At 46.3% G+C, this 21595-nt stretch overlaps 1 protein-coding gene and 1 pseudogene across 2 annotated transcripts; both read left to right on the forward strand.

Moving 5' to 3' along the window:
• Positions 1 to 2446: 2446 nt before the first annotated feature.
• Positions 2447 to 21209, forward strand: LOC135915654 (uncharacterized). Of its 2 annotated transcripts, XM_070522949.1 has the most exons (5): positions 2447 to 2787; positions 2881 to 2935; positions 14032 to 14252; positions 17978 to 18131; positions 21095 to 21209. In XM_070522949.1, exons 2-5 carry the CDS (start codon positions 2924 to 2926, stop codon positions 21197 to 21199), a joined length of 492 nt encoding a protein of 163 aa, XP_070379050.1. In that variant the 5' UTR covers positions 2447 to 2787; positions 2881 to 2923; the 3' UTR covers positions 21200 to 21209. The 2 variants fall into 2 exon arrangements, with proteins under 2 accessions (XP_070379050.1, XP_065304859.2); XM_065448787.2 differs by having other exon boundaries at positions 2447 to 2935.
• Positions 11707 to 11765, forward strand: LOC139049341 (U6 spliceosomal RNA; annotated as a pseudogene).
• Positions 21210 to 21595: the final 386 nt, after the last annotated feature.

Consider the following 21595-nt stretch of genomic DNA (forward strand, 5'->3'; position numbering starts at 1 on the left):
CTCTAGCGAAGCTTCAACAGGTTTCTCTTCGACAGCTGGAAGGCGTCTGCCATCGTTCTGAGATCTTCTCCACATTCAATGAGGGCATCATATGTGTCACCATATGACCGGACCATCAAAAGAAATGGGGCCAAAACATGTATTGACATTCCCAAACGTTTTCACCCGGGTCCTTTGTTGCTCAACCGCGAGAATAACATCTTTCCAAAATTTGAAGCCTCACTACCACCTTTGGAGGATCTTGTCATTAGTGAGCATGGTATCTTAAGTATGCTGCTTAACCTTGAGGTAAAGAAATCACCTGGACCTGACAATATACCTAATGCCTTTTTGAAAAGATATGCACAATGGACATCTAAATATTTGTTTGTTTTATTTACAAGGTCCCTGTGTGAAAGTCAAATCCCAAGAGACTGGGGGACTGCCAGAGTGAAACCGCTTCACAAAAGTGGAGACAAGCAATTGATCAGGAACTACCGCCCAATTTCGCTAACATCGACTGCTTGTAAACTACTTGAACACATAATTCACAATCACATATCAAACTTCCTCGAAGCTAACAATTTCTTTACTAAATATCAGCATGGATTCAGGAGGGGTTACTCAACTTGTACACAGCTAGTAGAAACTATACATGATTTTTCCTCTTCAATTAACAATGGAACACAGATTGACGCCGTATTTATGGATTTCTCGAAAGGTTTTGACAGGGTCACTCACGAAAAGTTAATTTATAAGTTAGACACAATACTTCATAACAAACAATTAGTAAAGTGGATTTCAGCCTACCTTTTAAACAGGGAACAATTCGTTGTTTTTAACAATAATTGTTCTGACAAACTTACAGTTCACTCTGGCGTCCCTCAGGGCTCTGTTCTTGGGCCTCTATTGTTTTTGATATATATTAATGATATTGTGTCTAACATTCCTGTGAAAATTAGGCTTTACGCTGATGATTGTGTCATTTACACAGAAGTAAGAAGTGTCTCAGACCAATTACTACTAAATAGCGCGTTGCAAAAAGTTTCTGCATGGTGTGAATCATGGCAAATGTCCATTAATTTTGAAAAACCTGTATTGATGAGGATTACGCACAAAAAGAATGCCTTACCGTTTGATTACAGTATTAATGATGTGACACTTGCAGAAGTAACAGAATACAAATATCTAGGGCTATGGGTCACTAACAATCTCAGCTGGAACAAACATATTGATTTCATAACGTGTAACGCTTTTCGTAAATTGTTTTTCTTAAGACGGGCATTGCGGTTATCCACTCCATCTGTCCGCCTACTTGCTTACAGATGTATTGTCTTGCCTACCTTAGATTATGCTGCTATCATTTGGGACCCATTCACTAAGACTAACATAAACAAAGTAGAGAGGGTTCAAAGGAGGGCTGCTCGGTACATATATAATAATTACCGACGTACATCAATAACACAACTTTTAATCAAAGCTGGTCTGCCGACAATGAATGAGCGATATCGTTCTGCAAGACTTAAATTCATGTACCAATTAATTAAAGGACACTACAGAACCGAACTCACCCATTTAATTCATTTTTCGTCTGGGTATGCGACCCGACAACGACATCAACTAACTTTAACTCCTTTTCGCATCCGTAATAACTGTTTTAAATACTCATTTCTTCCACGAACTATTACCGATTGGAATAACCTCACTAACAATGAAGTGTTGCAACCGTCACTGACATTATTCGCTCAACATATTGCCTAGTCTGTGTTACTGCATTTCATCACTTTACTGTTCTATTGTGTATTTTCTTTTTTTTTACTGTTTGATATCTTGTTGAAATGTATTCATGATGCTGGCTGCAGAGCTTCAACCTGCACCCTTATTTCCCTTATTTCTTTTGTTTTGCCATTTTTGTGAAAGTGCTTAATTCTTTTCCCACCCTGCTATAATCCCGATACCGGGATTGCAGTATCAATAAATAAAATAATAAATAAATAAATAAAAATGAAAGTCTGGTTACTGTCAAAAGCTTAAGGGCGGACATTTATCAGTCTTTAAACTCTCAAGATGAGCATTCATCGAACCCTTCGAAAAAAAAATTTTGACTTCTTGCATCGTGACCACAAGCAGGTACTCCCCGGCACCGAAGTGACGTCATTGTAGATAACGTTACTTTGAACCTCGTATATCTTGAATTTCGGCAGGAAACGACATAAAACCGGTCGCAGCTTTCGAACGGTGGGGATCGTCTTACAGCGCACAACACCCCACAACTCAGCGGCACGTAAAAATTAAAGAAATAGCAACGAGCATAAAACCGCGGAGTCACTGCCGTGTCAAGCCTCTCTCTCTCTCTTTTTTTTTTTGAAGCCCCGCGAACCCATCGAGCAATCTTTGCCTCTTCTGTGCCCTTTTCTCCCCCCTTTCTTGCCTCTCTTACACGTTTGTTGATTTATTCCAGTTGTCCTACGTGATGGCAAGCTCGTGAGACTGAGTCCCACCAGCCCGCGCATGACAAGAAGCCAGTGACCTTAGGCGACCGGCTCAGGTTTGTCCGGTTGCGTCTCCTCGCCCCGGTGACGGGCACAAAATCAAAACAACATCGCAACAGGAGCCCGCGTCCCCGCGCGGGGGCCTCAACAAAACTGGATGACCGGCCCGCGTCCGCCGGATAGACAAGACGCCTCAGCAACGACGACGTCCTCGGCTCCACTGTTGACTCTTGTTGGCAGGGACCCGTAAATCGTCACCGTCTCCGGGCAGTCTCGCAGTAAACTTCCGCTGACTCGCCGTCCTTTGAAATTCCTGGTGAGTCAGACAGCGTCTCCCGTGAGCGACTCGATCGGCGACTACCCACCCCCCCGCTGCTCCCCCGGAGTCATCCCTACTTCTTCTACACAGAACGCACCTGCTGTGGACTGACGAGCACATTATTACACCCACGATGCGCTCTCCGGTAAGATATAAAAGCCACCCCCGCGGCATCCCGATCAGTTCTTTCTTCGCACCTTGGGTTCGGAGTTCAGAGTCACAGGGTCTGCACTTCTGGTTGCAAAACACGCCGGCCACCCTTCTTACCTCCCATGGTTTGAGCTCACTTAAAATACTGTCTACAATGGAGCTTTCTTATTATTGAAAACAAAGTGCCAATGGGAGAGAACAAACGTATGCTTTTTTTTCTTTCTCTTGAAAACGGGGCATACATCGTCTGTTCAAAGTTGAGCTGGCCCACCGGCTTCACGCCCTTCACGTCTTTCAAGTTCAAGGCCGCGAAGCCTTTACCCTGCCCTGCCGGTTTCAGAGGATTTCAAATACTTTGTGCAGCATAGCTTTCCTTTTAGAACACTGTATAATTGGAGTGGATATCTCGCATATTTTAAGATAAGCTAAGCAGTGTCTCGCACACTACGTCATCGTTGACGCCTTTGATGTTCACGGCCGCGCATACTTGTCCGGGCGCTGCAAAAAAAGCCACCATCTTAACCCTTTCTTTATCGAGCTCATTTAAAACGCTGCGCCTTAACAATGCCGAATTTGTTGCGAAGTGAGAGAAAGCTAGGAGAGTTGCAGTTCACTTTTTCCATGACGCGATACTCCGCAGTCCGTCCTTGATGCTATCGGATTTTGTACTCCTAACGTGTGTATCCCACGCATCTTTGTGTCACCGCCGATGCTACAATTACTTAATCTATTGCGTTCTAGGCGCTTGATCGAGGCTACTGACACCGCTTACCGATCGCGATTGTCACGCCTCTGGACGCTGAGCCTGAGTTAACACAGACATGGATGAACGGGATTTTGCAGGAAGGCTGTTGCAACTCAACTTTCGAACGACATGTATTTGGTTCGTTGGTCTCTGTGTAACGTTTCACGCACGATGTGCTTGACGAGCAAACTGAAAGTTTCGAATTTGATTCCTTAAGCGGGTTACCTGATTAAGGTGTGTGGTTCGTATTATGATGCCGACAAATACGCTTATTTTGTTGCCTCTGAATAGAACATACGAGAAGGGAATATTTTCTTTCGGGATGTGGCCGTTGACTGCATAAAGGAGAGTCGAGGTAATTAGTTCTACGATTTAAAAGAAATTTACACCCTTTGGTGGTAATCTTGCCCCCGTACCTTTTTATTCGTTCATCTTGCTTACATTCCCTTTCTTTAAAACTCTGCGCTCGTAAATGTCCTCTCAAGAACGCTATGTCACGCTGATGTGACAGTGCATTTGGGACTTGAAAGCACCGAGAGTGAGGAGTTAGAAAAATAAAAAAGTGCACAAAATAGACCCCGAGTATATTGTTTGAGAACCAGTTAGACCCGAAAGGCCACCCACTTTTTATAGCGTGCAGCCTAAGCTCGTATGTGTTATCTACAGCAGTCTGTACGACATAGTAGAGGGCGACAAATTATTAAATGGAGTGATGAGTATACAAAATTCGTGGGTATATGATGAGTTCACCTGGCACTGGACAGCGGTCAGTGGAGAACATTTGAGAAAGGGCCTTCATTTGCACCCAGGCTTCAAACATGATGATTATCATTATGGTCGTGACATGACAGCCCCTAAATAGTGAAAAGTGAGTGTAAAACAATCAATAAGGATTCCACATATTCATAGGTCGTGGCAGTGGGCTCCGAAGCTCCTTTCCTTTTGGGCATCCAGGAAAACTAGCAATGCTTCATTTCGCATCGGCGAAGGATAAAGAAGTTAAACTATTACAAACGCCCCACTGAGTCATTTCTGCTTAGATTCGACTTAACGAGCAAAACAACAAACGTAGAAGTCTCGCTGTCCCTAGCGGTAGCATTTTCAGCATTAACTAAACATGTCACGTTAACAGCACGTCTACTTTTTGGTTTACTGTGGCGCGAAGCCACAGTAAACCAAAAAGTGAAGTGAAGTGGAGGCATCGACTATTGTGACGACCCCGCCTATGGGTCGTCACAATAGTCGATGCCTCCCCTTCACTTTCTCTTTACTCACTGCCTTCCTCTACAGAGCACCCTCCACGGCCCTGACCCTCAGTGCCATTACGGTCACGGTTACGCGTGCAAGTTGGCACTTCCAAAAGCTGTCACTTGTTTGTCGTAGCTAAATCAGTCCTGCCTAAATCCGCAAGGTGGAGCAAGTTTGGGAAAAAAATTGCTCTTTTCCCGAGAGCTGCGCGAAGCTGCCAGGAGAATTCCCCCGGGGGCTTTTAACAATGATAACCAGTATGGCAAGGCGACCGGCCCAGAAAATATTTAACTCCTGGGTTCGATCATCGGAATCGGATGAATTTTCCAACCACGAAGCTTCCTTCCTGAGAAATCGGTATGAATTTCCTTTGTAGCTTGGTTCTACTTTCATTGGGATGGCAGTCATTCTCTTCGAAGAATCAATCTAACTTCCGCAGAAAAAATTGCTTATTTTGTACAAAAACAGCTTTGGGAAGCAGGGTCTGCATTGATGAACAAAATCCTTAAACCACAACTTCTCATGAGAACATTCGCTGACTAATCGGGATGTTGGGCGTATTATTGGCGAAGGCGGAGAGTCAATGACAAAGAACTGTTACGAACGAAAAGCTTCGTAAATTCAGTCTCTAAATTTTAGAAATCGCGCAAGGACCCTGCAGTAGGCGCGCTCGGTCATAACTTTCATCAATGTGCAGACAACAAGGCGTGTGAAGAATGGTACAGGTTGAAGAGCAAGCCCGTCAACTCGGACCTATTTGGTTTCATAAGCAACAACCACCTTTACGAATTCATTTTGCTTCTAAGCACTGAGCCTGCATGCGTAAATTTGTTTTCTTACTCTGGAATTTTTTGTTTTTTTTTCTTTTTTAAAAATTATTACTGAGGTGATTCAGGCCACAGAGTTATCGACAAGAGCTAGTGATTCAGCTAGAATCCGATCGAATAATAATAATAATAATATAGTTTATCCCACAATGTTACAAGACACAGTGTGCATATCAGGCCCGCCAAAGCCACATATCTATAAGGTGTGAGAGGCAGTGCCTGGCAGGCGGCAGGACTACATTATTTTGATTCACATACATAATGCATTATATGATGCCATTGAGAAGAAAAATATGTACACCTATCTTCAAAACGTCTTCCTTGTGGCTCCAAGCGGCTTTGTGGCATCTGCAAAGAGGATAATCTACAACAAATTGTTGGGTTATATATGCAACAACTCGCAACGATTATCCTTGAGCGATGAGACTTGTTGTCTTGCTGTCCTCATAAAACTACGGTCACTTAACAATGTCGCTTATAATGAAACGTGATAAATGACTACCGAATCAGCAACAACGTCAGAAGCCAGGACCACGAATAGACAAACCTACGTGCCACCCCCACAATTCCCACTTTTGCTAAATGATTGCTGTGCCACGGTGCCCTCTGGTAACCATGTGTCAAAGAAAAAAAAAACTAATGCCTCCGGTGATACGATCACGGACATCATCCGATTCCGCAATGTGGTGAGGTTCTGTAGTAGCGGCATAGTGAGCCAATTAGAACTGCTGTAGCAACCCTCTGGACCAATCAGAGTTAACAAGGCGGCGGAAACTCGATAGCACGGAGAAATTTGACAACAATGTCCGGAACGGCAATCCCTGCTCTCTGCAGTGAAAAACTTCAGTGATACCATCATGAACATCATCCGATTCCGCTATATGGTCAAATTCTTTAGTGGCGGCATATGTAGCCAATTAAAAACACTGTGGAACTCCTCTGGGCCTATCAGAGTTAACAAGGCGGCGTAAACTCGACAGCACGGAGAAATTTGACAACAATGTCCGGAATGGCTATCCCTGCTCTCTTCAGTGAAAAACTTCAGTGATACCATCATGAACATCATCCGATTCCGCTATATGGTCAAATTCTTTAGTGACGGCATATTTAGCCAATTAGAAACACTGTGGAACTCCTCTGGGCCTATCACAGTTAACAAGGCGGCGGAAACTCGACAGCGCGGAGAAATTTGACAACAATGTCCGGAACGGCAATCCCTGCTCTCTGCAGCGCACATCAGCGCGCGCGACGGATCGCGGCACCCCTGGCTGGTTCGAGCATTTGCGTAGAACGCGTACATACGCAAAAGCGCGGCGCAAGCTGTTAAAATGACCCTCGGCCGCCCCAACGGTTCGCCTGTCCGGCCGCTTCGAGCGACGTCGAGTTTTTTTAGAAAGCTCGTCCTTGAATTCATCCGGTCGTTCACCGGTCGCTTCCCTCCTCCTCAAACCCACGCCCTCTCCCCCTCGTCCACTCCCGCGCTTGCTGTACGCGGTCACACTACTGCGTTTACGGGCAAAAACAACAGGGCATTCTTCAAAACAGCATCTGCCTACGCCCCCCCCCCCCCCCCCAAGAAATGAATTAAGAAATCCGGCGAAGGTGAACTGCGCGGCTGTGACGCAACTTGTTCCTGTGTTTCGAAAAGGGAAACGGTAATCGGGTGGGAGAGTATAGACAGTCCAGCACCCAGCCCAAGACTTCGCCTTTCTTTTTTCAGTTTGTCTCCGTCCTCTTCTTCTTTGCTCTAAACGCCGCCGGTCGGGGAAAACACGCAATAAAGAAAGGTGTATAAATTACGGTTCGCTGACTCGGTCGACAGTGTTTCGTTGGCGGGAGTGCTTGGTTTCTAGTCGCGTCGGGCTGCTTCAGTCGCTACAGCCTTTCGCTCATTTGTCGGGTGGATCGTTTACAGAGGGGAGAGGTCGCTATTTTATTTATAGACACTCTCTCGGACAGCCCTGTTATTCGAGAAAGCCCACGGGGTGCCCTTTTCGCAGTTACTCGCTCGTTACTTTAGCGGGCCGTTCTTTGGTGCATCTGCCGTTACACGTGGGGAACACTGAAAATGCTGCGTTGATTTAGCACAGTAAGAACGAAACACAGATAGAGAGGAAAGAAGACGTCGGCACGGATTGACATAAAGCTTGGAATAGACTTAGCGTACCGGGCAGATCTAACGGTGTACTACCGCTTGCAGAGCATCGGTGAGCATTATTCATTGTGTAACCCAGTATCACGCAGCAGTGCTTTGCGTAATATAAAATCTGAACGAAACGTGATTGAACAGAACTATATTTAGTAATGAACTTTTGTGCGATTTCATGTCCGCAAGTATGAACTCAGTGGGTGCAGTCGATCACTGAATGTCATGCCACGTGATGAACACGATGAACCTTGTGGCTGAACCTAAGTAACGCCAAAATGTTCTTTCGGCTAAACGCAAAAGAATGTCAAGACACCCACTGTGCACCACTGTAAAATGGAATAGTTAATTTGTGTATAGAAGAGCGATTCCTTCAAACTTGCCAGAACACTATTCACCGCCGTTCCATTTTCAAGAATCGCGGTCGTAGTACGCTACCTTCCGGCATGCAAACGAGGAGAATAACGTGCTTTAAATGAAGATCTGGTGTTTCTTTCATACATCAACGCACCGTGTACAATTGTCCACAAAATGTTTCTGGGTCACAAGTTTCTCTTCGAATGCGAATTCCTGCGGGGTCAAGCCATGATGCTTCTAATTTAATTAATCGCGCTGCCACTAAATTACAATACTACATCAGTCTGAAACGAGGGTCATTTAAAAACAATCCTACTGTAACTTTGAGTTCGGTGTTAAATGTCCAGTTACATGTCCACGAACGCGAACGTCTGCGTTCGCGGAACGCTGACGCTCCACAAACGGAATTCTTGGGCTCCGCAAGTGGCCAAAACGAATCTCCGCTCGCTGGTTGTTTACATCAGAGTTTGAATCGAACAATGAAAAGCACCGCGTCCGCACATCGGTAGTCCTCATGAGAAAGACCATCGAGTCAGCAGCGTTTAAGACTCATTGCTGTGCGATTCAATGAGCCCACAGCGTCCACGCTGGACGCGTTTCATTCGAGCACGCAGGGAATTGATTCCCTCCCAATGATCGCCTCTCAATGGGAATGAACTTGCATAGGCTGCAAGCTGAAATCAACTATTGAAAGCAGCCTTCGAGTAATTCACCGCAGCAATCATCGCGAGTACATAAGTACTTTGAAGTGAGAGGGGAATGGGGGGGGGGGGGTGTTGGTTCTGTGGCACTCTGGGAGGGCATGCTGCAGGTGGGGTTCCTGAAGGCCAGAAAGTTTGGGAGGCCCTGCCTTAAACCTTAGTGGCCGAGAAGACGTGTTTTATTCATTTGCACCAGCTATTTGCGTTTAATCCAGGTACTGCAGAACGCGATATAGCCCAATTAACGCGACTCCATGGTTGTGCGTATCTTCACTATCATCACTTGTGGCCATGGTCATCGTTTATGAGTGTGATGATCCTGATGATGTCGGCATGGCTTATTTCCACACTAAACACGCGTAACGTATCACGATAGTCCACCAGTACCAAAACAAAAATGCAGCTTTTGCGTTTATGGAACAGCTTATCATTTATAGCAGTCTCATTAAATTGCAATTGAGCCATGAGGGTCTTATAGCACATCTCCTCTGGTCATCTAGACTGGTCACCGCCAGAGTTCAGCAGCCTTGTTTTATCGCGTGCGCTCAAGCACACATGGCCTTGCGGACGAGAGATCATTACTCAGCGGCGAAGAAAAAGAGAGAAAACGTGTCGTTTCGAACTGCAAACCAGAAGCGAGAGCGGCAAAGTTTCCGCAGCACATTTGGCGGAGGCGTTTCGCTTCGTCGCCTTGCGCAGCCAAGGACACGGTCTGCACATTTCTTGCGCGTTTTTTTTTCTTTCGTTTGATTTGTTCAAAATCTTGAGCAAAGAGCCAGTGGTCACATATACAAGATTTCATAAGAGGCGGCTCACTTCAATTGCTGGTTCCTTAGATTGAGAAGCCAGACGGTTCGTGACTCAACGTCTTACCTTCCAGACGGCAGCCTCAAGCACACGCACTTATGCGGTCCTCTGTGCCACGTTTTATTATACGGCGCAATCTCCTGAGATCTGCGGGCAAGTCTGGTTTAGTTTGTGGTAGAATGAAGGCTCTGGTGGCATATTTGTATGTGACGAAACTCCTTTCATTTTTTTTTATTTCACGTCGCTCATTCGCCGGTGGCGTCTGTGTTACGAGACATCTCCACGCACACCATAACTCCTGTGAACGTCCAGAAGGGATCGCTACATATTTGTCCATTCGTTCACGAGAAATATGACCACGCCGCATGTGATATAGTCACGTTACGTGATAACGGCACGTGGCCATGGTTGCTTACTATTGACGCACGTATATTGTTTGTCTTCGTCGCTTCGACGTCACTGGCTACCATGTGACAATATCTTCTCGTTCCGGTAATCTACTGGACAGCTATTCCTTTACGCCATCTCACCCGCCGTGGAAACGCAGTGGCTTCGGTGTTGCGCTGCCAAGCCTGAGATCTTGGGTTCGAGTCCCGACCGCATTTCGGTGGGGGAGAAATGCAGAAACCACGCGTGCATTGCATGCTCCGTAAAGAACCCCAGGTGGCCAAAAAAAAATCCGCAGTCCCCCACACTACGGAGTGCCTCATAATGATACCGTGGTTTCGACACGTGGAACTAAATAATTAAATTATTTATACCATCTCTTATGTTTCTGGTTTGGTGTTTCTCGCCCATGAAATTCTCGCGCTTAGTAGCTTCACGCCGTAGCCACTGGGCCACCGCAGCTGGTTGACAAGATATGTGACGTCAGTTTTCTCTCAGGAAAAAAAAATGATGATCGGCAACAAATTTTCAAAATTCAATAGCACTGAACAGAGAAGCAGAATTTGCCGAGTCTTCATTGTGGTCGTCTGCTATTCGTGATCTGCATATCATACATTGTCGAGCCCCTTCTAGTTTCAAACATTAGGCTTGGTTATAATTGGCTGTGTGTATTCCTATACCTAACGGCGGACGTGTTGTCTTTTGTTTTTTGTAGATTTATTGGTTGAATAATCCATTTCTACTTTATTTATGATCAATGACTTGCCTTGCATTGAATAATTTTTCATTTCTTTAATTGGCACCACTAAATAAGGAGACTTTGGCACCAAGAGTTGGTGCAGACTTCTACTTATTTTCACACGAGGCGTATCACGAGTCACAGAACACCAAAAAGGTAAAAGAAACACATGACAAAATAATGTAAACACAACAAACACCCACCAGACAAATATCACCATAATAGAGAAAGAAAGACTACAGCTTCAGACGTCACCAACAATATCGACACTTCCAACAATTGACACACATCACTTTTTTGAAGCATACGGCAGGCTACGCGCCGTATGTAGCAGTCATACCACATGCTACATACTGGAGTACTGACCGAAAGTGTTGTGTGGCGGGCCGCCTGAGCCCGACTCGGTAGTTTCACACCTGTCCCATACCCGGCCCGGCCCGATCACGCCCAAGCCGGCCCGGCCCGGTTCGGCCCGTTAGCCCTCGAGCGTAAGCGAAGCTTGGTCCAATTCTGGGTAGTTGTTATGATACGATCCGCGGCACAGGACATTCTTTAGAGACTGTTTTGACTGTGTCCACGCGACTGAGCCCACTCTAGTTTCTGTAGGGACTGGCAACACTGAATCGCATAATTTGGGACTGCGAGCCCACCTAATCCGCCCACATAAAGCTGACGAAATAAAGTTTTTACCAATAGCATACCCCGCCTATTGCGGGCCTGACTTAGACCCGTACCTATTACGGGACTGACCGGGGCCCGAGCCCGACCCAAGCCCGAAGCTCCTTGGCCCGAGCCCAGCGCGGGCCCGCAATTAGCATGGCCCCTGCGCAATGATGTCACGCAAGATCGTGAAGCGTTCCACATTTTTGGCGACATCTGCTCGCCCCCATCTAGATCCTGTACATTTACAGGATCCAGATGGGGGCGGGATCCACAACTGTCAAGATTTCAATAGAATACGCACATGCTGCGCGTGATTGCCAGAGCGGTGGGTGGGTGTCCCTGGGGGGCTGTTTGGTTCCATGATTGAGCTGCGGCGCTGCTGATTACCGGGGCCTGATTATTACAATAGGAGCACGCTCCGAGATTTTGTGAGGCATTTAAATCCCCTTCGAAGGTGTATGCCTATTCGTCCACTCCTACACGTCAGGCTTGCCTTCGCTTTTTCTTTTCATAACTGGATCTTCCTTAAAGCTCATTGGGATGCTAACGCTTCCCCTTTTCGGTCATTTTTCATTGGCATTTACGCCTGTTGTGCCTACCTGGTGATGCGGGCTTCCCCATTTTAGTTTTACTTTCTTTTAATGCTTGGGGACACAGAAAGCAATATACGTAGCTTACCCGACCCGAGCCCGACCCACGGGCCAGGCCGGGCCTGGGCTACCGGGCAGGTCCGAGCCGGGCTTGCGGGCGGTAGCAGAACAGAAGCGGTAGAAGGACCAGATGATGGGCTCTATATCAACCAGATCATCACGCTCCGTACTATACAATGCGTTCAAGTGTGGATTCGGAAAGTTGCTGATAAGATTTTCGAGCCGTGATCGCTGTTCATTTCAGTCGAGGCAAAGGGCGGTCGTCCATCATCTTGAGTCGATGTAGGGTGTTCATGTATAAACGAACGTTCCAGAATACTAGAGTTAAATGTAGGCACGGTACACGTGCGAGATTACGAGAAAGCGTTTGATTCTGTCGAAACCTCAGCAGTCATGGAGGCATTACGGAATCAGGGTGTAGACGAGCCGTATGTAAGAATACTGAAAGATATCTATAGCGGCTCCACAGCCACCGTAGTCCTCCATAAAGCAAGCAACAAAATCCCAATAAAGAAAGGCGTCAGGCAGGGAGATACGATATCTCCAATGCTATTCACAGCGCGTTAACAGGAGGTATTCATAGACCTGGACTGGGAAGAATTGGGGATAAAAGTTAATGGAGAATACCTTAGTAACTTGCGATTCGCTGATGATATTGCCTTGCTTAGTAACTCAGGGGACCAATTGCAATGCATGCTCACTGACCTGGAGAGGCAAAGCAGAAGAGTGGGTCTAAAAATTAATCTGCAGAAAACTAAAGTAATGCTTAACAGTCTCGGAAGAGAACAGCAATTTACAATAGGCAGCGAGGCACTGGAAGTCATAAGGGAATACGTCTACTTAGGGCAGGTAGTGACGGCGGATCCGGATCACGAGACGGAAATAATCAGAAGAATAAGAATGGGCTGGGGTGCATTTGGCGGGCATTCTCAGATCATGAACAGCAGGTTGCCATTATCCCTCAAGAGAAAAATATATAATAGCTGTGTCTTACCAGTACTCACCTACGGGGCAGAAACCTGGAGGCTTACGAAAAGGGTTCTACTCAAATTGAGGACGACGCAACGAGCTATGGAAAGAAGAATGATAGGTGTAACGTTAAGGGATAAGAAAAGAGCAGATTGGGTGAGGGAACAAACGCGAGTTAATGACATCTTAGTTGAAATCAAGAAAAAGAAATGGGCATGGGCGGGACATGTAATGAGGAGGGAAGATAACCGATGGTCATTAAGGGTTACGGACTGGATCCCAAGGGAAGGGACAAAATCCAGCATAGCAGGGGGCGGCAAAAAAAGCATAACAGACAAAAGCATAGACAAAGCATAGACAAAAGCATAGCAGGGGGCGGCAGAAAGTTAGGTGGGCGGATGAGATTAAGACGTTTGCAGGCACGGCATGGCCACAATTAGTACATGACCGGGGTTGTTGGAGAAATATGGGAGAGGCCTTTACCCTGCAGTGGGCGTAACCAGGCTGATGATGATGATGATGACGGTACACGTATTGTGAACCTCATCACGCTGAACGGGCGTCACCACACGAAACTATCTTGCGTTCGGGCAACACCGACGCTCCCGCATTCGATGCAGACGTATCGTGTTCTGCGGCAAATTTAGAATCAGAATCGAAAGAGTTTTTATTTTCCTCAAGGAAAAATGGCTTTTCTTTGAGGTAAAGCTCCAAAACTCAAACGAAATCTCGCGCGATGATCAATGGTGAATCCAAACAAGTTCGGTCATCAAGAATTTTGGGCTAAATTGATTTTGGCCTTTCGTAACGGGCTCAACGGAATGGTTTATATTTTTTTTTCCTCCTGTGCAGGTTTCTGTGGTGCTGCTGCTTGGGCTGTTCTGCCTGTCGGTGACGTCCACACCCGCAGGCTACCCTGTGGCCAGCCCGTACTCTCTGGTGTACTCCGACTACCCGCTCCCGTATCACAACGGTTACGCCCAGCCGTACCAGACCACCTACCAAACTCTCTACCATCCTGGCTACCAGCCCGGCTATCCTGGAGGCCACCAGACGGTAGTCGTTGGACTCGGGTGCGTTGAACCGCGCTGGCAGTGACGGTCCAGGTTTGCAGTTGTATCCAATGCTCCGTGTCACTCTACAATGCCCACACTACGAACCGAATGAATAAGCGAAGAGGCAAGGCTGGGCGCCTCAGCGAAGTAGCATTTGCTGTTGACTTTCAGATGCCGCAAACTTCCAGACACTGCAGCCTTCTGCAGCATCAGCTTGAAAGCACTTTCGGTGAACACCTGCGTCCTCTCTGAGGCTCATAACTTTGGAACCACGTGACACGCGAGCGGGCGCACGTGCCTGCATTTGCTGTTAAGAGCCAACCCACGTGTGCGGATCAGTAAACGCTGAGGAGATCACAAATTGAGGCGAAACTTTTGCAGGGGCTGAGTGGACCCTATACGTACACACTGACGACTTATAAAACGCGTGTGCATGGTGAACTCGAAGAGACTGTAAAAGCTTCCCAAGATCTGCAATTGATTTAACAGGGCAAGAGGGCACCGCGCCAGAAAGCGAAACTATATGCTACAGGCCTCCGAAAAAAATCTTTTTCGGGCTATGCTCAATTCATTACGAGGAGAAAAGAAATTAGCGTGCGTGTGCGTCGAGATCTACGCGCCGACTCACTTTTCCTGGTGATTACCATTGCAGACCGATGTATGCATGGGAAAGGCCCCACGCGGGGGGGGGGGGGGGGGGGTAGGAGGGACTCTGCCTCGCATTTCAATGAGCCTACAATTCACGGGTCGAAGGTCCATGTATGCTTGCTCCGCTGTGTTGCTCGCGTGGTTGGAAGCAGCACCGTTCGTCCAATTGACCGGGGGAAGAAAGCAAATTAACAAGTCTTGCTTGTTCGCTTCCCTTTCAAGCGTGATGGTCTTAGTGCTTTCGAAGCTAGGTGCCTATAGACTTGACCTCTTGGCCGCGTGACTCACTCTGACTGTAATTATTACCGCTGCGACTATAAGCGACGTCAGTGCGCTGACGTCTTTGCTTTAGAAGGTCCTCAATCTTCTAATCACATGACTTCCTCTTCTCTTTCGTATTTGTTTGGCATTTAGAGTAACGTACACCGAGGAAAGTGATATGGCTCAAAACAAGGACTCGTGTCTGAATGAAAGATCAAGAACACGAACGGAGGTACTTTTTTTCTGGAAGTGAAGCACACGTATTCATCTAATGCTCTTCCCACCACAACGCTCATTTGTTATCTGTTTTCGTTGAGAAGCATCCGGAAAAAAAGTTACGTGCGCCGACGTTTATGTTGTGTCGAATTTGAGTTTGTTCATCACGGCCATGGATAAAAGAAAAAACGAAAGACGCAGGTTAACAGAGTCGATGAAACATGGTATTTGTTTAGTAATGCATTCATTTGTTTCTTTATTCGTCTGCCTGACGGCTTGCCCATCGGTTACTGCGTGACCCGGAGAGAGCGAGTTGCTGAAAGCGTGTAAACGTAGCGACAACAAATCGTACTTTACTAGCGACGAAGAAAACACGAAGCACAAACTTTCGCACGAGAATAATCACTAGCTCGAGAAGTGAATGGTTAAATATTTTGGATAATACAATAATAACACAGTAATAAATTATAAGTATAGACTAGCGGCAAGCTTATATTTACGATGTTAACACAGTGATTCCCAATTTCATTGTGCTTGCTCTCAAGCGCATCCTGTCAAAACTGCACAGTGACGGAGGACTCAGTCGAGCAGAGTGATTAGAACAATAGGGGAAAACGTTACCTTTTTTAAGGTGTTTAGCCTGAGGATAAGCCAAAACACTTTAGACGTGTGCACCAGAAAACTTCCGTGACTCCTCGCCCAATGAGTTCAACACATTCAGGGAAATTGCATATTGTCGAAGAAACCGTGACGGCGTCGTATCAGCACTGACAGCTCCGACAAAATGTTCTTTGTAGATAAGGTTGGTCTATCTGTCTAAGGCGGGAAAATTTGCTGCAATCATGGAGTTCTATTCCTCCGAGCGAATCGGGTTGCTTACTTGCACCGAAAATTCCGGCGAGTCTACTACGCATATCCTTCGATGTTCTTAGGTTAGCATCTTCGAGGCTACGCCGGTGGTCATTGCGATGATCGTGGTTGGCACCATCCATCATCATTTCCAGCTGCGTCGTCTATTTCCTTTCTTGTAGTTGTCTTGGCTTGTAGGAAAAAAAAACAGAAAGAGCAGAGGGCGAGCCGTTCCTTGTCTGCGACTCACGCCACCGCTTGTTTACCCGCGCCGAGACAACGATTGATCGGCCACTCTGGGGAAGACCGCACGTCGAAAGCTAAGCAAAGTGGGATGAATTCAATTGTTCAAAATTTTACTTAGGTAAGCATTCCAGCTTGCCTTCATACGCCGATGTGGATGTGAAAGACGCCTTTTTACCTTGAAGCTCTCTGTCAGCACAAAGATAAGAAGAATTACAAAACTTAAGTGCGTAGCCCTTACGGAAAGGTGTGAGGCAATTGGTGCATGGAAGCGTTAAGTGAGTGCTGGCCAGTTTTCAAGGGGTTTTCCTTACAGTTAGCTTGCTTCTTCAATTGATTGATTGATTGATTGATTGATTGATTGATTGATTGATTGATTGATTGATTGATTGATTGATTGATTGATTGATTGATTGATTGAGTGAGTGAGTGAGTGCCAAATTATTTGTGTGTATACCAAGAGATTTATACGACATGACGAAATCTAAGGGATCGTTGTTAAGATGGTGGGTGCTAGGATTAGAATTATGTCTGGATATACGCGCATTATTTTCCATTTCTTAATATTTAATTAGATTAGCCACTTCCGCCACCAATCAACTATATTATCCAGACCAGCTTGAACTATTACGGTATCACCATCGTTGGAAATTTCCCGGAAGATAACAAACGTGTGCGAACAGATGTATGTTGGATGATATTGCAAGTCATATCTTTAATACACATAAGAAATAATAGTGGTCTCAGCACAGAACCTTGTCGTACACCCGATTATCTTCAGTGGGTGGAGAGTTACGACCGTTAATAGTAACGAATTGGAAGCGGTTAGTAAGGAAATGTTCCATTCATTTCAGAAAATTAGGGTCGATATTTAGTAAGCTTAGAATAAAGGGAAAATCAGACATCCACCCGTTCGTAGCAGTTGCTACAAAGGACAATTGCTACAAATTGCTACATTGCTACGAAGTTTAAAAAGTTGATTGATTGATTGATTGATTGATTGATTGATTGATTGATTGATTGATTGATTGATTGATTGATTGATTGATTGATTGATTGATTGATTGATTGATTGATTGATTGATTGATTGATTGATTTTTAGTGCTGGTTTCTACAACCCACCCGCGGTATGAATTATCGTTCACCTTGTGCTAGCAAGACAGACAAACCTCCACCAGCTGTCCGCTTGGAACGACAGTTGTATAAGGAGTACGCGGCAGGCTCTACTGTGTCTGAGGGCTTGCGTTTGAGTCGTCGAGATAAGGAGTGAGAAAACGTTTCGCCTAATAACTACCCTGTTTAGCGCCCAATTTTCCTGGCTGATTTTCGTTGTAACAATAAAATTCAAACAGCGCTAGACGACTGGACCAGAAAGAGGAGGAGACAAACACGGCGCTGAATCAGCGCCGGGTTTGTCTCCTCCTCTTTCTTGTCCTGTCGTCTAGCGCCGTTTGAATTTTATTTTTACCATGCAACACCAACTCGCCCAATCCGCTGCCCTTCTCATTTTCGTTCCTTTATGCAGCTCCCACGGGGGTCACGTGCTGTTTCCGACCACGGTGCCGAACGCGCGCCCTGTGCTTGTTCCGTTAGTGCCGGTGGTGCAGCAGCAGCAGCCCTCCAGGCGGCCCCAGTTCCCTGACAGACAGGACAGGCCGCTGGTTGTGAACCCCAAACAGGTGAGGGAACACCAGGTGATCAGGGTACGAAGAATGCGGCAACAGTGCACCTCACGACACCCTTTGTTCAAATCGAGGGGCCTCCCATGGACGCAGAAGTTTACGAGGAGAAATTGCCGTGTAACGAATAAGAGATACGCAGCAGCCGGGTTGGGAACCTTCCTATGGACACGGAGGCTTACCAGACACGGTGTCACGAACAAGCGACCCACAGCAGCAGAGTTGGGAAATGCCCCTTTTAGGGAAATAACCCTCGATGGAAACATTAAGCGTTCGTAAGACGGGGTTACCATAGCGCGGACAAGTGTCACAAACAAAAGGTACACAGACGCAAAACCAAGGTTCTATGTGTCCCCCTGATCAATGCACCAGACTCATGCAACCCCCTCCCCCCCCCCTTAAAGAAATATTTCTGTGTTATTATGCGGCTTTCCCATCCATACCCCTCTTTCTCCCCCTACCCAGTCTCTGGTCAAGTGGAGGCCCCCCACCACCCCCGAAAAAGTTTCTCGCTACTCCACCGCTAAGGAGCACCGAGATCGGTCAGTCGACAGAACCGAGGACACACACCGAGTGCTGAGTGGTTGTGCTGCTGCGTATTAAGGCCACTTCAGGTTACCACCTTGCGCGAGGCAGCGCAGAGGCGTCAGCGGAACCAAGCCTGCATCACCACCACCACCGCTTCCTCACTGCTACGGGCATCCTGCACAACCACACACGCGTTTCTCCTGTGAGACGTCAAAGCAGATTTGTGCGCGTAGGCAATGCAAATATAAGCAAGACAAGTTAGCCTCGTCTGAAGATGACCCCTAAGGAAAGGCGCTGGCTATCGCTGATGTAAAACGCTGAGGTCTCACTGACGCAAGCTTCAACGGCCCGCTAAATATAGGCAGCCTCGACGACTTCTCCAGTGCAGGAACAAAAAAAAAACGAGGACAGGAAGGAAAATGGCCAAAGCAGCTTCGGTGACGCTTACGTCACAGCTGATGTAGCTTCTACGCGGATTAGAGATAATGACGCACGCTCCTTCGAATTCCCTTTTGTAGACGTCGATCTGCAGTTTTTTTTTTTTGTCTAAAACTAACTGCAGTGTGTATTAACGTAGTTCGACAGTGTGAGGAATCGGAGGTTGTAAATGGGAGCCTGTGTTTCTCGCTTGTGCAGATCTTTTTTTTTTCCTTTATCCAGTTTGTTTGCGCTACACCTTATTCACGAGCGATGCACACACTACAGCCCATGAAAGAGTCCAACTAGTTATAAGTTGAAAAGAAATTTATGCAGAGTTGTCGGAATTACGTGTCACCTGCTTAACCCGAGCTGAAACGGGGGTCCTCCTTGCCGCCAAATAAATCTTTTTTTTTTCCGTGTCTCGTTCCCCTCTGTCGCGCTCTTCGCATTCCTCTTATTTCTCCTTCCTTCGTCTTGATTTGCATTCACCGCTGTAGGCAGAGCGTCGCGCAAAACCGTGCGGGAAGTCGGGCGAATGCTACGAGTTTTCGAAATAAGAATGGGGACGTCAGGTATGTATCTTGTCTAGGAACGTCGACAATGCGATCAAAAAAAAAAAGAAACGCTGGAAAAGGGAGTTGAGATCGAAGCGACGAGTACACGCTTGACTGAAATGTATAGATAACAACGACTTTTACATGGGCAAAAAAAAAGTAAAGATGATGAATGGTTGGGGGGGAGAGGGGGGAGAGGGGGGAGGGGGGGGCGTGACGAGAAATTGAAACGCTCAGTAAGAGGCCGGAAAAACAATGATCAGCAGTCTGTGCGTTCGGTCAATACGTAATTAGCTTGAGACGAGAGCAGTAATTGCAGATAATGCGAGTCAAGTTGACCTCACAAGCATGTGTTTAGTGAAATTACGGCAGCCTTAAAAACACCTTTAAAACCTCGCATAGCGAGTGTTTTATCCCGCGGCCATCGGTACATGACTGCAAATCTGACCGATAAAGGTAAAACTTCTTTTTTCTTAATCGGTTTTGAGGCGGAAGGTCAATGTTATTTGAAAGGTTTAGCTCATTATTAAGCGTATTGCCCTCTACCCAATACCGGCTTACTAGAGCCGTAAAGATTTAGCTCATTATCAAAAGTATTGCTCTTTACACAATAGCGGGCCACTAGAGCCGTGGACCGCAGTTGCAACGCTAGTAGCGACATCTTGGGATCTTTTATCTTCAACGCTTTACGTTTGCCATAGGTTTACCAAGCCCATAAAGGTGTTACAGTTTGCAGAACACGAGAGTGCCTGAGACTTCCACGATTGCAGCAGCGCTGGTCGCACCATCTCGTGGCGTTCTGTCTCACCAGAACGCCTTAAAAAGGTTTCTGCACTGATGCGGCATTGTCGTTGCAGAAGAAAAAAAAAGAAAAAGAAGCGCCTGGCATGGTAATGACTGCAGCTATACCGACTCCTTTGCCCCCGCAGGTAGTGAATGTAGCATCTATAGTATTGTGCTCTTCTTTACTGTGCATTAAAAGAAAAGATACTTTAGTGAATACTAGTAGAATGTTCTTTATTTGCTTACAGAATTGCGTAACGAAAATTTGTGGAGTATTTTATGTGTTCGAGACAAAACCCTTCGAATTTACAAAAATAATCCGCAGATCCTTCACGCAACATAGATGTCCCGTAATTTAAGCACCTAGTGCATAGCGTTCTAACAGGTGCTAGTGACCCATCTTGAACGTGGTGGATACCTTTCCGCAAATGCGATTACCGAAGCTTGTACAGAGCATTAAATGCTCGTACAAATTGCCACATACAAATTTTGTATGTGGCATTAATGTGGCATCATGCATGACAAATATGCGTTTCATATGTGACGCCTATTGTGTGCCGATCTCCTTTTAGTTTCGGAATGAACCTGCTTGTAGAAACGAAATGTTTTTTTTTTTTCTGCTTCAGTAAAAAAACATCCCTTCCCCAAACCAAGCATCACTAAAAACCGCATTCGCAGGTCATCCGAGCAGAGGAACCCGACAACCGCCGCCATAGCACCGGTCGTCAAGAACCGGAAGTCATCGACGTCATCGTGGACCGGAAGCACGTCACCGCACAGTAGACAGTGCTGCTGCCGGCGGACCATACGGAAAACTAAAACGGGGAGAAAGCCATCAGAACATTAAAGAACATGGAAACTCTCCAATGGTCGTGCTCCTTAGTTCAACATTCTCCATGACACGCTGAACTGAGTTGAGCTCAGATCGTAGCCCTAAATTTTAACGGCAGCGAAATTTTGGGCCACGTGAGAAGCCTGTAGTATAAAATGGCGTTGATATAGAACAGGCCACCGTGCAATATTTTACGTTTGAAATACGAGTGGACGCGGAGAGGCTCCCAAAAGTAGACATTTTTCGATTGCGAAACTGAAAGAAACGTTGCTATAACCACTTGCCGGAAGGGACACATTTTACTTTTACGGAAGGGAACATCTTACCTTCCAAGTTCTAACAGTCAA

This window comes from Dermacentor albipictus, chromosome 8 (genome assembly GCF_038994185.2).
Source record: "Dermacentor albipictus isolate Rhodes 1998 colony chromosome 8, USDA_Dalb.pri_finalv2, whole genome shotgun sequence".
NCBI lineage: Eukaryota > Metazoa > Arthropoda > Arachnida > Ixodida > Ixodidae > Dermacentor > Dermacentor albipictus.